The sequence below is a fragment of the Esox lucius genome, chromosome 17 (assembly GCF_011004845.1).
Source record: "Esox lucius isolate fEsoLuc1 chromosome 17, fEsoLuc1.pri, whole genome shotgun sequence".
Lineage (NCBI taxonomy): Eukaryota > Metazoa > Chordata > Actinopteri > Esociformes > Esocidae > Esox > Esox lucius.
The window spans coordinates 44,351,519-44,368,709 of NC_047585.1; the positions used below are offsets into that span (position 1 = coordinate 44,351,519).

The 17,191-nt window shown below is 42.1% G+C and overlaps 2 protein-coding genes across 11 annotated transcripts in view; both read left to right on the plus strand.

Annotated features, from left to right (window-relative positions):
• LOC105016659 (myocyte-specific enhancer factor 2A) overlaps nucleotides 1-5,278 on the plus strand; it is a 55,923-nt gene extending 50,645 nt beyond the window's left edge. For all 5 annotated transcript variants that reach the window (XM_020055147.2, XM_010880648.3, XM_010880650.3 and 2 more), the window contains 3 exons: nucleotides 661-787; nucleotides 1,208-1,328; nucleotides 1,908-5,278. In XM_020055147.2, the coding sequence (XP_019910706.2) occupies nucleotides 661-787; nucleotides 1,208-1,328; nucleotides 1,908-2,310 (651 nt within the window). In that variant the 3' untranslated portion in view covers nucleotides 2,311-5,278. The remainder of the gene's footprint in view (nucleotides 1-660; nucleotides 788-1,207; nucleotides 1,329-1,907) is intronic.
• Nucleotides 5,279-6,937: 1,659 nt separating this feature from the next.
• mctp2b (multiple C2 domains, transmembrane 2b) overlaps nucleotides 6,938-17,191 on the plus strand; it is a 58,220-nt gene continuing 47,966 nt past the window's right edge. For all 6 annotated transcript variants that reach the window (XR_003777260.2, XM_029114106.2, XM_029114107.2 and 3 more), the window contains exon 1: nucleotides 6,938-7,078. The gene's annotated coding sequence lies outside the window, so the exon portion shown is untranslated. The remainder of the gene's footprint in view (nucleotides 7,079-17,191) is intronic.

Genomic DNA, 17,191 nt, shown 5'->3' on the forward strand with positions numbered 1-17,191 from the left:
CTAAACTGGCCTGCCTGCAGTCCAGGCCTTTTTTTTAACGCAGTGTCCCAACTTTTTTGGAAACGGGGTTGTACATGGCAGAGAGTTTGTCCAGGGAAATTTGTTATTGATGTTGAGTTGTCATCTGTTCGGTCAGCCTGGAGGTCAGGGAGACTGGCTCTTCCCTTATATGACAGTTGTTCAATGCTGCGGGTCTGTAAAGGCCTAAACTTAAGCACCATGTCTGAACGTGTTGCTGGTTGAAAAAGCAAAGGAATATCTTCTACTTTGCTTGTTTTAAAGACTTGGGGTTATGATATGGGTCTAGATATTGACTCTAGATCGGACCTTTTCCTGTCAGCATTGTGCTATTCTTTGACTCCAACCATCCGTAAAACATTGAGTAATCCGATTAGAAAATATTTTTTCTGTTTTGAAAAACTCACCGAAATCCGAACACTGATATTGATATATTTGTGCATCAAGTATATATTAAAAGAACATACATTATTTCCTTGGTCAATGGTGACACCCAGTGGTTCTACTGGTTGTTGCAGGATAAATCTCATCATGTTTGTAAATGTACTCTGTGGACTAAAATGACTAGCTGCTTTAGTAGACGTTTCAGCTAAATGCCCGTATAGCGTTGCTTAGATATGTGTGTCTTTGTGTTATCTGTAGACCAATCAGAGGAGCAGCAGTTGCCAGTCCAGCCAATCCCTGGTGACTCCAGTGGTTTATGTGACCACTCCCAGTCTAGGTCAGCAGGGCCTGATGTATCCAGGAATCAACTCTGCCTATAACAACGGTAGGTCACTGATGACAGGCAGTAATATTGACGTAACTGCTTATTGAAAATATCTTTTACATTACAGTTCATTATTCTGTTGACCCGTACCCTAGAAGGTTTGTCTGGTTTTATATGTATTCGTGGCCAAAGTATATGAAAAACTCGACCTTGCATTTAATTCAGACCATTTAAAGAACGCAGTGTAATTTCAAGCAATTGCATTTATAGATATTGACATTAGTTTCCTAAAATTGTACCCTATAATTTGTCATACCTGTTTAAAAGTCAGGGTTACAGGGCAGGAGTAGGGTTTAAAGGGTTAGAGGTTATTGTCTGGGTCGGAGGTCAGGGATAGGTTTCAGGGTTAGAGGTCAGTGTTTGGGTTAGAGGTCAGTGATAGTGACTTGATATTAAGTGTGTTGTACCTTGGTGTTTCAGACTACTCCCTGAGCAGTACCGACCTGTCCAGTCTCTCTACCCTGCAGGCCTTCAGCTCTCCTTCTGGCATGTCTACAAGTAACATGTCAGCATGGCAACACCATCAGCTGGGACAGCTAGTGTAAGTAGCACCACACACTACATGCTACATGCTACATAATACACACTACATACTACACACTACATAATACACACTACACACTACATGATAAACCCTTCGTTCTACATGCTACATACTGCACACTACATAATACACCTTACATTCTACATACTACATACTACATACTGATAATGTAGTTTTCATCCCTGTATTTATACTGTAGTTGTCATCCCTGTATTGATACTGTAGCTGTCATCCTTGTATTGATACTGTAGCTGTCATCCCAGTAGTGATAGTGTAGCTGTCATCCCTTTATTTATAATGTAGTTGTCATCCCTGTATTTATACTGTAGTTGTCATCCCTGTTTTTATACTGGAGTTGTCATCCCTGTATTGATACTGTAGTTGTCATCCTTGTATTTACACTGTAGTTGTCATCCCTTTATTGATACTGTTGTTGTCATCCCTGTACTTTTACTGTAGCTGTCATCCCGGTTTTGATACTGTAGTTGTCATCCCTGTATTCATACTGTAGTTGTCATCCCTGTATTTATTATTTCCATTGTTGGTTTAAAAGAACGATTCCACTTCACTCTGCAGGTCTGGTAACCATGGTAACCAGGTACCAGGTCTCCCGGCGTCCAGTTTGCCCTCCGGCACCAACCAGATCCAGAACAATGTCAACATTAAATCCGAGCCCATATCTCCACCCAGGGAGCGTGGTTTCAGCCAGCCTCCGTCGGGTTTCCTAGCACAGCCACCTCCTGCGCCTCCTCATCACTCCGCCTCCTCCAACGTATCAGAGATTGGGAGATCTCCAGCCGACAGCATCAGCTCCTCCTGCTCCTCCTATGAGGAGGACAGGGAGGAGCATCAACCAGACTTCCACTCCTCCTCCGCGACGTTGGGGTTGGCGTCAGGGCTGGGAAGAGCCCAGAGGGGCGTGGAGGAGAGGGCGACCCCTTCAGGCAAACGCATGCGAATGGACAGCTGGGTCACATAGGACCGGCCATGACTCGGGTCAAGGGTCACATGTCGACCCGCACTCACAATGTTGTTGCCATGAGTCAGTATGCAAACAGAATATGTAGTGATTATTATGATTAGTACTTAGCCATAAGGATGCAGACATATCAAAACGTTTCAAGCAAACAACTATCTGCCAAATTTTGCCCAGGTATTTAGACTTCAGAGGGTCTCTTTTTTAAGACACATTTAGCCATGAGAATTATTCCGGTGACTTCTCTACTTTCTTTCAGGAACAGAAACACTTCTTAGCTTAATTAACTGTTATAAATGTGGAAACGGAAACCAATGTGGTTTGTATACAGACTGCGTTAGCGCCTAGCAGATGGGACGTGTGTAACCACGGCCTATGAACCAAGTGCTCTGTTTTCTTTTCAAATGCTTTTCGTGTGACCCCATATAAAAATCAGGCCTCTTCACTTAGGATCACAGCCAGAGGCGTTGCTAGGATCACAATACATTCTAGGCTTAGCCCACCTTCCCAGGACAGACAGTACAGGGTTTTGAATGTACATGAGGAACATAAAATGTTGATGTACACGCTAGCAGCCTACACGTCTACATTGTCATAAAGCGTGATCGGAATAATAGATTAATAGATCAGGGGCAATTTTTTTATTAATTTATTATTCATAAATAGCCACGGACACCCAGGCCTAACGACTGATCACAACACTTAGTTTGGGAAACGCTGTGGTGGAACCTGCCAGCCTTCACTACCCTACAAATTGCACAAATTGGGAGGGGAACGTGAACCCGGAGATCAGTTTGGTTAAGCCGAGGTATCCACAGCATACCAGACTAATGAAAGGAAGAGGACAATGGGTCACCTGATGGGAGTTCTGGCTCCTAGATACCAACAACAGTTTTGTCGCGTCGCTGATCTCCTGTTGTTACCAGTGAGCCGTGGGAAGTCTGCACACATTGTAATATCTGCACAGTGGCACACAAATCAGGGAGGGGATGAACACCTCCATTTTGTCACCTGTGATAATGATAGGGTAAAGTCACCTTTATATAAAATAAGTACAGGTAATAAGCTATGGAGTCGTTTTCCAGCGTGTGTAATATATTCGATTGACTCCACGACATCCTCTTCTTGCAAGGATAACGCAGCTCCTTTTCCACAGAGTCACGTTCCTTGACTGGAGAACACATTGGGATCCAAAGATCAAAGATTCACCTGCGTGTTTTTACAGGAGGTGAAAGATTACTTTCTGCACACACATTTTTGTGTGGACGCTAAACCCGCCTCACCTGTGTGTGGTCGAAGAGCACTGACCAAGGCATCCTGTTCCAATCTGATTCTCATTGGACCTTAAAGGAGCTTACATTTTTTAAAAGCTCTCAATTAAAGTATTGTTTCTGGCTGTTGTTTTCAGATCGACTCTTGGCTTGAAGGTGGTGATGATTAATTGTCGATTAGGAGACTTCAAGATTCAGTTCAAGAGTTTTCTTTACTCTTCAGCTGTGATTCTTATTTGCCTTCCAAACCAGCTTGCTCACAGTGCGTTCTGTACATGCATTTGGTCCCTGTGCATGCAGGTTAAACACCATTTGACTGGTTCTGAACTAAAAAAAAAATGGTCATAATAGTGGTAAGTGATATATATTGTCGGTTTTTAGTTATTTTCCCAACCTTTGCTCAATTTTTGAAAATCAACAAAAACTATAATTTGTGAGTTCCCATGTTGATAGATTTTAAATGCATGTTGCCTCATTTTGAAACCCCAGTGGAACAGAAAACCATGGAGACTCACAACATCGTTGCCTAAGACTAATATGTACTTTTGTTTATTTAGGGATGCTAGGATGCCAATCATTTAAAAAAGAAACAAAAAATCATGGTTTCCTCTGAGCAGTTGTGGTAGTATAGCATATATTAGTTTTCGGATAAAAATGTAATTGCGCATAACCTGTGTTGTTTAATTACAACTGACGGTTTTGCTCATCTCTATCAGGGGTACTAATACTTTGTGGTCACTGTATAAGACTGCGTCCCAAATGGCAGCCTATATTCCCTTTGGGTCCTGTTTAAAACAGTGCACTATCAAGTGAATAGGGTGACATTTGGGAGAGAGTTCGATCTCAGGTAGTTTCCTCTGACTGGGCCGGTTGTACAGTGCTACGCCATCATCTCCGTTCATTTCACTGCTACATTTATTTGTTGTTCGGCGCAGGCCATATGCTTCCCTTTGTCACGTTTTGATAATTGACATAATGAGACAAAACTTCAGCACGATATTGATTTCAAATCGAAAGCCATGGACACCTGCTGTTACGTATGTAAAGTCAAACATGAATAAAACAAAACGTTGGTCAGGTATATAGCAACTTTAATATATATCCCTGTTGGTGTATGTACCTATATATTGTATGTTCACCAGCTTTTGAAAAGGTATATTTTTGTGGATTACTGCCAGTTTGCAAGGCATTCAAGATCGATGTTTTCCAGTCATTATTGGTAATGGGTTTGTTGCTACCAATGTGGAAGTAGGGCTATTTGGTCAAACGCTGATGTTTCGTCTCATAACAGAGAATGGACTGTTCTGTTCTGTTTGATGGGTTCCAGTAAACGTGTGCTGCAGTAGACCACCAGAATCTCTGGGTAGAAATGTGTGTTGATGAGACTCCTTCGGACCTCCGCCTCGCGGGGTAGGTGTGGCCCGTTGTGGTCAGGACTGGGCTCCGGGTTTCCGATCCTGAATGGTCAAAACACTTCTGGTTTCCGTTTCTTCATCCAGGCAAATTGAACTTGTTCAAGGTCTGAAACCGTTCATTGTGGAGAGACAGGACACACCAGAGGTGTTTTGACCCTCCAGAACTGAAATTGTGTCTCCCGGCTCTAAAGCCATGGTGAGTTCACGCTGTAAACTCTCATTACTGGTTGAAGAGGTTCAAGAGATAGAGATTAAAATAAAACATCTACAAACTCTGATAAGTAATCAAATGCTTTGGTGTTTTCTGTACATTTAATAAAATGTGAATATTGTACATTCTCAGTCAGAAATTGGACAAGATGGTGCAGTCATGAGAGTAAATATAATTGTATTATGATCTGTTCATCCCAGGCTACAGTTTGGTCCGGAAATAATTGAACACTGACACAAGTTTTGTTATTTTGTCTGTTTACCAAAATATATTCAAGTTACAGTTAAATATGGGTATAAATATGGGCTTGAAGTGCAGTCTCTCAGCTTTAACTTGAGGGAATTCACATCCAAATTGGAGGAAGGGTTTAGGAATTACAGCTCTTTAATATGTAGCCCCTCTTTTTCAAGGGACCAAAAGTAATTGGACAATTGACTCAAAAGTCAAGGTGTAATTGGACAGGTGTGGGCTATTCCTTTGCTATTTCTTCTTCAATTAAGCAGGTAAAGGGTCTGGAGTTGATTCCAGGTGTGACATTCACATTTGGAAGATGTTGCTGTGAACCCACAACATGTGGTCAAAGGAGCTCTCAATGCAACTGAAACAGGCCAAAAAATCCTTCAATAAGATAGCAGGAACATTAGGAGCGGCCAAATCAACAGTTTGGAGATAAAAATAACACACTGGTGATCTCTGCAACACAAAAAGGCCTGGACATCCACAGAAGACAATAGTGGTGGATGATCGTGGGATCCTTTCCATGGTAAAGAAATGATGTCCATATGTTCCAGATTTCAAGCAGTCATTGCCTGAAAAGGATTCTCGACAAAGTATTAAAAATGAACAGTTTATTTATGATTATGTTAATTTGTCTGAATACATCTGAGCCCCTGAAATAAGTGGACTGTGTATGAAAATTGTTGCAATTCCTAAACGTTTCATAAGATACTTTTGTTCAACCCCCTGAATTAAAGCTGAAAGTCTGTGCCGTACAGAGCCCAAATTATGAAAATTGTGACAGTGTCCAAATATTTCCAGTCCTAACTGTATGTATAACACGACATGAGGTGGCCACGAGGAGGCAGGGATCTGTAAGTGACTCTCGGTTTTTGAGCTATTAGACCATTAGAGGGCACATGATTGGCGTAAGACTCCATGTAACTGTATGTCAATCAACTGAAAACTACAATATTTGGCGGCTTCATTGATGATCCTTAGCGGAGTTTCTTTTTTATGTATGTGGGTTGAACAATGCAGCGCTGTGCAGTCATAGACTGTAGTGTGCAGTAAAAATATTTTATATATTTACAGGAATACATGTCCACATTATGTGACAGAAATAAACCGGAAATTGTTCAAATTATGATTATGCACATTATCTGTAAACGCTGTTGATTTTTTTGTTAGCGGATTTGGATAGATGGTACTTTTGGTCAGAAGCATGTCATGAATGTGTTTTAATTAAAATAGACAAACCACGGTTCATCTAGAACTTACTGGGGTTGGCCCTAGATCATTTACGTGTCAGCGTTTCTGCAGACCCGTAATCAGAAACGTGTCTGCGTTTCTGCATTCGAACCCAATTAAGTTAAGATTAAGTTGATAATGAAGGCCTTGTGATATTATAAACTAGTTTATGTCGGCCGAACCTCGACCGTCAGCGTCACCACCCTTTAATTCCTCGCGCGCTCCATCCCATGGCGCGCTCACGTTTTCAAAGAGGAAGTCCAGTGGCTTGTTCTGAAGCGCCGCTTTGCTGACGGAGATTGCAGAACAGATGTGTGTTTCTCGCTTCAATAAACTGATCCCGCAACCCTGACGTGCATGGGACGCAGACGATTGAGAACGCGAACGTGTACATAATTGAAGAAAAGGTACATGTTTATTAATATTCTTATATTTGATCCGTATGGTTGGAAAGTTACCTGGACTTGCCTTCCACGAGTCTGTGCAAGACAGATGTGAACTTTTAGCTGCTGTGCTGATTAGCTGATGAAGTGGAGACGTTATCGACTTATAAATGTTGTGTAAAACTTTTCCGAACTACTGAAATGTAATAACAGTCTGTAGGTGAATATCAATCTGTATCCTATATGAAGCCTTTAGTCTATTTTTCAAATGCCGGAGATATGTTTGGAATTTAGGAATGTAGTTGTCAAGATTGCTGTGGAGGTATACTCTCTAAAACAGGTTTGTCAATAATTGTGCATAAATACAAAAACAATAAATGCAATCCAAAACTCATTACACTGCAAGCAGACGATAATTGAAAGTTGTATGCCTGTGTCCAGATCACAGACAGGGAAAAAAGTTTTAAAATGATCATTTTGAAGCTTTTCTGAAGAACTCCGTCTCCAAGCTGTCTTAATCAGGACCAGATACTTTGTGTTCCACAGCCAAGGAACCACCTCCCTGAATGGCCTGGAGGACAACCAGATATGCTGGTCCATGGTTGTGGATGGCCTAGTACTCACGAAGGACACCTGTCCTGTAATTCTCTGAATCACAGTCTTATTGTGCATGTACATTTACATGAACTGTCCATTTACTTGGTGTAATGGTTTGATATCTTATACATCAATTTGCAGATGATGTACATGTTTAGAGATGCAATGTTTTGGCACATGGAGCCATCTAGTTTTGGCACATGGAGCCATCTAGTTTTGGCACATGGATCCATCTAGTTTTGGCACATGGAGCCATCTAGTTTTGGCACATGGATCTATCTAGTTTTGGCACATGGATCCATCTAGTTTTGGCACATGGAGCCATCTAGTTTTGGCACATGGATCCATCTAGTTTTGGCACATGGAGCCATCTAGTTTTGGCACATGGATCCATCTAGTTTTGGCACATGGATCCATCTAGTTTTGGCACATGGAGCCATCTAGTTTTGGCACATGGAGCCATCTAGTTTTGGCACATGGAGCCATCTAGTTTTGGCACATGGAGCCATCTAGTTTTGGCACATGGAGCCATCTAGTTTTGGCACATGGATCCATCTAGTTTTGGCACATGGATCCATGTAGTTTTGGCACATGGATCCATCTAGTTTGGGCACATGGAGCCATCTAGTTTGGGCACATGGATCCATCTAGTTTTGGCACATGGATCCATCTAGTTTTGGCACATGGATCCATCTAGTTTTGGCACATGGATCCATCTAGTTTTGGCACATGGAGCCATCTAGTTTGGGCACATGGATCCATCTAGTTTCGTCACATGGGTGCACCTAGCTGATGATGCAGCCAGACAGAATAATATCAGTTTTTAACAGTTTAACTGCAGGAAACTCAGCTCTGCGATTTGATGTCATTAATGCAACTGACCTGGATAGTCGGGGTCAGGTGTGGGGTCAGGTGTGGGGTCAGGAGTGGGGTCAGGTGTGGGGTCAGGTGTGGGGTCAGGGGGATGTGGCGTTGGCACAGTTTGGGGTCATGCAGTGGTCTGTCATTTGGAAGTGACTTAGCCCAGAGGATACAGAAAGGGCTTCCACAAACATCGCATGAACACACCGGCACGATATGTGTCACCTGTAATAAGATAATGTAGGATACGTGTCACCTGTAATAAGATAATGTAGGAAACGTGTTACCTGTAATAAGATAATGTAGGATACGTGTTACCTGTAATAAGATAATGTAGGATACGTGTTACCTGTAATAAGATAATGTAGGATACGTGTCACCTGTAATAAGATAATGTAGGATACGTGTCACCTGTAATAAGATCATGTAGGATACGTGTCACCTGTAATAAGATAATGTAGGATACGTGTCACCTGTAATAAGATCATGTAGGATATGTGTTACCTGTAATAAGATCATGTAGGATACGTGTCACCTGTAATAAGATAATGTAGGATATGTGTTACCTGTAATAAGATAATGTAGGATACGTGTTACCTGTAATAAGATCATGTAGGATACGTGTTACCTGTAATAAGATAATGTAGGATACGTGTTACCTGTAATAAGATAATGTAGGATACGTGTTACCTGTAATAAGATCATGTAGGATACGTGTCACCTGTAATAAGATCATGTAGGATACGTGTTACCTGTAATAAGATAATGTAGGATACGTGTCACCTGTAATAAGATAATGTAGGATATGTGTTACCTGTAATAAGATCATGTAGGATATGTGTTACCTGTAATAAGATCATGTAGGATACGTGTCACCTGTAATAAGATAATGTAGGATACGTGTTACCTGTAATAAGATAATGTAGGATACGTGTCACCTGTAATAAGATCATGTAGGATACGTGTTACCTGTAAAAGATAATGTAGGATATGTGTTACCTGTAATAAGATCATGTAGGATAGGTGTTACCTGTAATAAGATCATGTAGGATACGTGTTACCTGTAATAAAATCATGTAAGATAGGTGTTACCTGTAATAAGAATATCCACACTTGTAGCACCTGTAATAAGATAATGTAAAATAGGTATCACCTGTAATAAGATAATGCACATAGATTTCTCCAGCAATAAGATTATGTTACATTTTCTGTCACCTATAACTAGATAATGTAAAATCTCATAAAATGGAATGTGATCAATGGTCATACTGTACATTAATAAAATGTAGCCTAATGTCTGTCTTAACGACTGCCAATAACTCTCCAACAATAACTTTGAAACATTTTTAAAATCATCAAGTAACTAAGGAACCAATTAATTCAGTTATGATACCATTCTCTTGTAAATTCTGTATTCTGAACATCTTAGAATATGATTGAGTCTGAGGTTTGTCCAGTATGTATACATGACTTCCTGACATAGAGGTGCATTGCATGAGAGCTCACCCTGACGCAAACTAACACATACTGACACATATGCCCATTGACAAACACACGCGTACTACAAACACAGACACACACACACACACGCACAAGCACATACTGATCAGGAAATAGCTCAGATGACATGTTAGCCAAAGGTTGCCCAATGTCTGTAATGTTAACAGACCTGGACCTGCTTCAGCAAATCTCCTGTCTTTGACAACACAAACATTTAAAGGTGCCCTATGCAGCATTTTCTATTTAAAATAATAACCCTTATATACCATCAGTTAACAAAAAAACAGCCTCTGGCAGAGTGTCAGGACTGACACTATCCCCAGTGCCATGGTTGCAAGTAAAACGTGGAAGGCTGGGACATTTGTAGGCGTGCACTTCCTTGAAGGTGTGTGAGGTGAAGGCCAATGACAAGCTTTGTTTGGGTTCATGTAGCCTACACTGAACGCTCCAGAAATGTAAATATACAGAAGCAATGCAAGCATAAGACAAACTAGGCAAAAATTTGCATTTGATGGCCAGAGGTGAAGTTTGTACCTTTCTACTTGACATGTAGATTACATCGCCTCATTTAGCTAGTTGGCTAGATAGTCAACAAAATCTATGTGTAAGTTACTAGATTGATGACAGAGAAACAATTATACTCTGTAGATAATCATTCAATGTGGTTGTTTATTCTATTTGTATGAGTGCAGATACATTTTAGGAAAGTTTCTCCAAGGTCTTTGGTCAAGACAAAGATGCTAACAAGCTAAGTAGTGTCCGGGCAGACACTCCTTGATTCCATTTCTTGCAGGAAGATTGTGTTACAACTTGGTGTTCTCTGCAAAATGTTAAAAAAAACTAAATGCATTGTGGGTTGTTTTACTAAACCTTATGCATAAGCGAATATTGCTCGGAAGAAGCAATTATATTGCACATTTTGTTTTCCAGCTAGCGCTAGCTAGCACGATTATGGTTTCATGTTCGTTAGAACAAGTGTCTGAAATGTGGCAATGCATCTGACCAATAGATAGCCCAGATGACGTTTAGCGGTTTACTGCTGTTTATTCTGTGTTCCGTATTTATGGAAAGGGCCCATCAACTTTAACCCCATTTGAAACGAAAGTCTGTGTTCATTGTTCGAGTATTGATGGTTGGAGGTAACACTGCTTCAAACAGGTCAGTATGCTCAAAATAATGACAATGTCACACCCCAATGGAGTTATAGAACTGATATACAACTCACTGCTGATAGGTGGCATTAAGTTGCATAGGGCCCCTTTAACTCTGACATTTATTATTTAACTTTTAACTCTAACATTTATGGTTTAACATTTACGTTTAACATTGCTACGCTCTCAGAAAATGATCTGCAGCCATTCCTGTAAGAAAACCGTTTTTTAGTTACAAGGGGAGACCTTTGGTTTCAAGTGGAACCCCAGTCGGATCCACGCAGAACTCTCTGTGAAAGGAGTTCTACATGGAACCCAAAATGGTTTCACCTAGAATGGTGAAAAAAGGTTCTGTAAGGAAACGCCTAAAGAACCCTTTTGGGTTCACACTTGTTCTGAGAGTATACGATAGCCTGAAGTTGAGAACGGTTCCAGAGTTCTACCCGTCTCACGGCACTGGATTTTATTTGTTGACCGTCTGTAACTTCCTGTAAACAAACTGTTTTGTGACTCCTAGTTTATCATAATGTTTATACAACGGCATCTCATGCTATGGTATTGTTGTTCACATTCAGTGTGGCTAACAGCCATTCGTTCTTTAGGGCCAGTTTTAATGCCAGTTCCATGTGAAGTGAAAGGGAGTTGTCCTAGCTGTGGTTGCTGAACGATGTTTCATCCAAACTCCTTTGTCTTCTTGCCTTCACCAGTCATAGCTGCCAGACAAACCTCAGGTTTTGTTATGAATCTACAGAGCAGACTAATAGAAACTGTATCTGGCTCATTCATGCATTTCCCATGAAAAATACCACAGTTTTAACTAGCATTGTTAGCATTTCAACAAGGCATTTAATAACATTTGTGTTACCTCTCCTTTTCCTGTTTTCACCACTGCTCTCCTCACCTCTGCTCTCCTATCCTCTTCACTCCTCACATCTCCCTCTCTGTGTGTTGTAGTGACCTGTTAATGTTTTGGTTTTTCAGACTGCTCTGATCTGCTTAGAGTGTTATCTAATGGCAGTCCCTGACCCGGACCTATGACCCTGTTTTCCCTCTGTCCTAAATGGCACCCTGTAGTGTAGGACACGCCTCCACAGGGCTGTGGTTTAAAACAGTGCACTTCATAGCAAGCCATTGGGTAAGCTGTTAGCCTGCACCGTGGCGACAGCAAACTCCCCAGATAATGGGACAGATGCCTCTACATAGAGCCAACTGATCTGTAGGGTTTTCCTGACTTTACTCTGCCTCTACTTAGAGCCAACTGAACTGTAGGGTTTTCCTGATTCTACTGCACCTCTACTCAGAGCCAACTGAACTGTAAGGTTTTCCTGCCTCTACTCTGCCTCTACTCAGAGCCAACTGAACTGTGGGGTTTTCCTGACTTTAGTCGGACTATACTCATATCCAACTGAACTGTAGGGTTTTCCTGACTCTACTCTACCTTTACTCAGAGCCAACTGAACTGTAAGATTTTCCCGACTTTACTCTGCCTCCAAGTCAAATGACCTGTAGGGTTGTTCCTGACTCTGCCTCTGCTTTGGGCCATCTAGACTGTAGGGTTGTTCCTGACTCTGCCTCTGCTTTGGGCCATCTAGACGGTAGGGTTGTTCCTGACTCTGCCTCTGCTTTGGGCCATCTAGACTGTAGGGTTGTTCCTGACTCTGCCTCTGCTTTGGGCCCTCTAGACTGTAGGGTTGTTCCTGACTCTGCCTCTGCTTTGGGCCATCTAGACTGTAGGGTTGTTCCTGACTCTGCCTCTGCTTTGGGCCATCTAGACTGTAGGGGTGTTCCTGACTCTGCCTCTACTTTGGGCCATCTAGACTGTAGGGTTGTTCCTTACTCTGCCTCTGCTTTGGGCCATCTAGACTGTAGGGTTGTTCCTGACTCTGCCTCTGCTTTGGGCCATCTAGACGGTAGGGTTGTTCCTGACTCTGCCTCTGCTTTGGGCCATCTAGACGGTAGGGTTGTTCCTGACTCTGCCTCTGCTTTGGGCCATCTAGACGGTAGGGTTGTTCCTGACTCTGCCTCTGCTTTGGGCCATCTAGACGGTAGGGTTGTTCCTGACTCTACTGCCTTGTTCTGCATGCCGGATGGAGTGATGACAGAAGCTGTTTTGTAGGATTAGTGTAGCTAGCGCTCTCTCTCTCTCTCTCTCTCTCTCTCTCTCTCTCTCTCTCTCTCTCTCACTCTCTCTCTCTCTCTCTCTCTCTCTCTCACTCTCTCTCTCTCTCTCTCTCTCTCTCACTCTCTCACTCTCTCTCTCTCTCTCTCTCTCTCTCTCACTCTCTCACTCTCTCTCACTCTCTCTCTCTCTCTCTCTCTCTCTCTCTCTCCCTCTCTCCCTCTCTCTCCCCCCCCCCCCCCCATCCATTGGATTCCAGCAGTTAGCTTAACGACTGAGTTGAATAAGGGCCAGTTATTATGATTAGTAAAGGTTGTAATCATGTTTTGGATAATGTACATTCATAAGATCAGCAGCCAACCTATAATATTTAGAATTAATGCTGGAAAATACTAACTTCATTTCTGCTGTTCAGATGCTTTTTAGTGAACCGTGTTTGCTGTAAACATATCTTTTTTGTTGTTGTATTGATCACTAGTTACTTCCAACTGTACAGATTGCAGAGATAAGGATGTTGCAACTTCCTGCTGATGTTTTACAATATACTAATATTGAGAGCGATCAGGCCTCAACACTGAAGTTCTTTGACACATTCTGTTGTGGGTCAGATTGGGGTGTATCTGTGTTTGTGAACTACCTGTCCTATAGAGCTCATTGTGTTAAGGTAGAATGGTTTTAAATTGGGCATGTGGAGCTGTGCTTTGGTGTGCCACAAGCATACGTTTTAGGTACCCTGTTGTAGTGGGAGGCACATCGATTCAGCTCATGTACATTTGTGTGCAGAGGACATGTCTTTACTTGTGTAGACTTGGGAAAACCACAAATAAATGTGAACATTTCATGACTCTGTTTATAATCTGTACACTGAAGGCTGTTTTGGTATGGCAGTGCTATTCATGTGGTAAATTCAAGCTCTACCCTCCCTTATTAGATTATATAGTTCTTCTTGCTATAAGTTCTGTTACAAGTGGGTTAATCCTTTTGCAGCATTAAGTGTTTGCCGTTCACGTCAGAGACCCAGGTTTACTTGCCCTGCTATTTGGTATCAATGTTACTATATAGGGACTAGGGTAGTAAAAAGCTGTGTACTATATAGGGAATAGGATGGTCTAAAGTTGTGTACTAAATAGGGCATAGGTTGGTTAAAAGTAGTGTACTAGATATGGAATATCGTGCCATTTGGAACGGAAAGAGGTCACAGTCTACCCCTCCTTCACCCTCCACTCGGTTCCCTGCTCCCCTCCTTCCTCCATAATGCACACTTTTTTGCATTCCTGGAACATTTTAGTCCTTTTCCTGTAATCCCGTCATCTGGGTCAGAATACGGAGCCAAGGCCCTCCCTCCTGGATTATCGGCTCACTGCTCTCTAACAAACACACATTATCTCTGAAAAGTCATATAAGATCTGGATATCAACAGATATTTCAGTATTGGAACTGGCCTTAGTGGAACATGTTGCTACTTCCACATCTATTCTCTGGACGGCTGTATTGTTGAGCAGGTTCCTGCTTACAGATTTCTGTTGTTTAAGGATGTTAAGGATTATAGTAGCCTTTTTTCGTAGGAGCAGGTGTCGGCCCTCAACACGCTAGTCCCTTCTTTAGTACCAGAAAACTTAATTCAGTCCCAGTGTTAGGCTATAGCAATTCAGTTGAGACTGGGCCTCAGGGAAGTCACTGTGTGTTTGGTGGCTGTTATGGGGCTCTTGACGCATTTTGCGGTCTGACTGATACACTGCAGAGCATTTTGCTGTCTGACTGACACACTGCAGAGCATTTTGCTGTCTGACTGACACACTGCAGAGCATTTTGCTGTCTGACTGACACACTGCAGAACATTTTGCTGTCTGACTGACACACTGCAGAGCATTTTGCTGTCTAACTGACACACTGCAGAGCATTTTGCTGTCTGACTGACACACTGCAGAGCATTTTGCTGTCTGACTGACACACTGCAGAGCATTTTGCTGTCTGACTGACACACTGCAGAGCATTTTGCTGTCTGACTGACACACTGCAGAGCATTTTGCTGTCTGACTGACACACTGCAGAACATTTTGCTGTCTGACTGACACACTGCAGAGCATTTTGCTGTCTAACTGACACACTGCAGAGCATTTTGCTGTCTGACTGACACACTGCAGAGCATTTTGCTGTCTGACTGACACACTGCAGAGCATTTTGCTGTCTGACTGACACACTGCAGAGCATTTTGCTGTCTGACTGACACACTGCAGAGCATTTTGCTGTCTGACTGACACTGCAGAGCATTTTGCTGTCTGACTGACACACTGCAGAGCATTTTGCTGTCTGACTGACACACTGCAGAGCATTTTGCTGTCTGACTGACACACTGCAGAGCATTTTGCTGTCTGACTGACACACTGCAAGCTCTTTTGCAGAAGTTACAGTATTATCCAATATTAGTATTGGCACACAGAAGCGCTAGCCACCAGATGCGGTCTCAGTTCTCTAAAGTTGAATGATTTTGTGCCTCTGAGGTAATTCTGGGATTTTAACTATTTTTTGTTTGGCTATATTTTTGCTCATAAAATTAGAATATCATCAAAAAGTTGATTTATTTCAGTAATTCCATTCAAAAAGTGAAACTTGTATATTATATTAATTCATTAAACACAGACTGATATTTCAAATGTTTATTTCTTTTAATTGTGATGATTATAACTGACAACTAATGAAAATCCCAAATTCAGTATCTCAGAAAATTTGAATATTACTTAAGACCAATAAAAAAAAAATATTTTTAGAAATGTTGGCCAACTGAAAAGTACGAACATGAAAGGTATGAGCATGTACAGCACTCAATACATAGTTGGGGCTCCTTTTGCCTGAATTTCTGCAGCAATGCGGCGTGGCATGGAGTCGATTAGTCTGTGGCTCTGCTCAGGTGTTATGAGAGCCCAGGTTGCTCTGATAGTGGCCTTCAGCTCTTCTGCATTGTTGGGTCTGGCGAATCGCATCTTCCGCTTCACAATACCCCATAGATTTTCTATAGGGTTAAGGTCAGGCGAGATTGCTGGCCAATTAAAAACAGGGATACCATGGTCCTTAAACCAGGTACTGGTAGCTTTGGCACTGTGTGCAGGTACCAAGTCCTGTTGGAAAATGAAATCTGCATCTCCATAAAGTTGGTCAGCAGCAGGAAGCATGAAGTGCTCTAAAACCTCCTGGTAGATGGCTGCGTTGACCTTGGACCTCAGAAAACACAGTGGACCAACACCAGCAGATGACATGGCACCCCAAACCATCACTGACTGTGGAAACTTTACACTGGACTTCAAGCAAAGTGGATTCTGTGCCTCTCCTCTCTTCCTCCAGACTCTGGGACCTTGATTTCCAAAGGAAATGCAAAATTTACTTTCATCAGAGAACATAACTCAGCAGCAGTCCAGTCCTTTTTGTCTTTTGCTCAGGCGAGACGCTTCTGATGCTGTGTCTTGCTTAAGAGTGGCTTGACACAAGGAATGCGACAGCTGAAACCCATGTCTTGCATATGTCTGTGCGTGGTGGTTCTTGAAGCACTGACTCCAGCTGCAGTCCACTCTTTGTGAATCTCCCCCACATTTTTGAATGGGTTTTGTTTCACAATCCTCTCCAGGGTGCGGTTATCCCTATTGCTTGTACAAATTTTTGTACCACATCTTTTCCTTCCCTTCGCTTCTCTATTAATGTGTTTGGAAAACAGAGCTCTGTGAACAGCCAGCCTCTTTAGCTATGACCATTTGTATCTTGCCCTACTTGTGCAAAGTGTCAATGGTCGTCTTTTGGACAGCTGTCAAGTCAGCAGTCTTCCCCATGATTGTGTTGCCTACAGAACTAGACTGAGAGACCATTTAAAGGCCTTTGCAGGTGTTTTGGGTTAATTAGCTGATTAGAGTGTGGCACCAG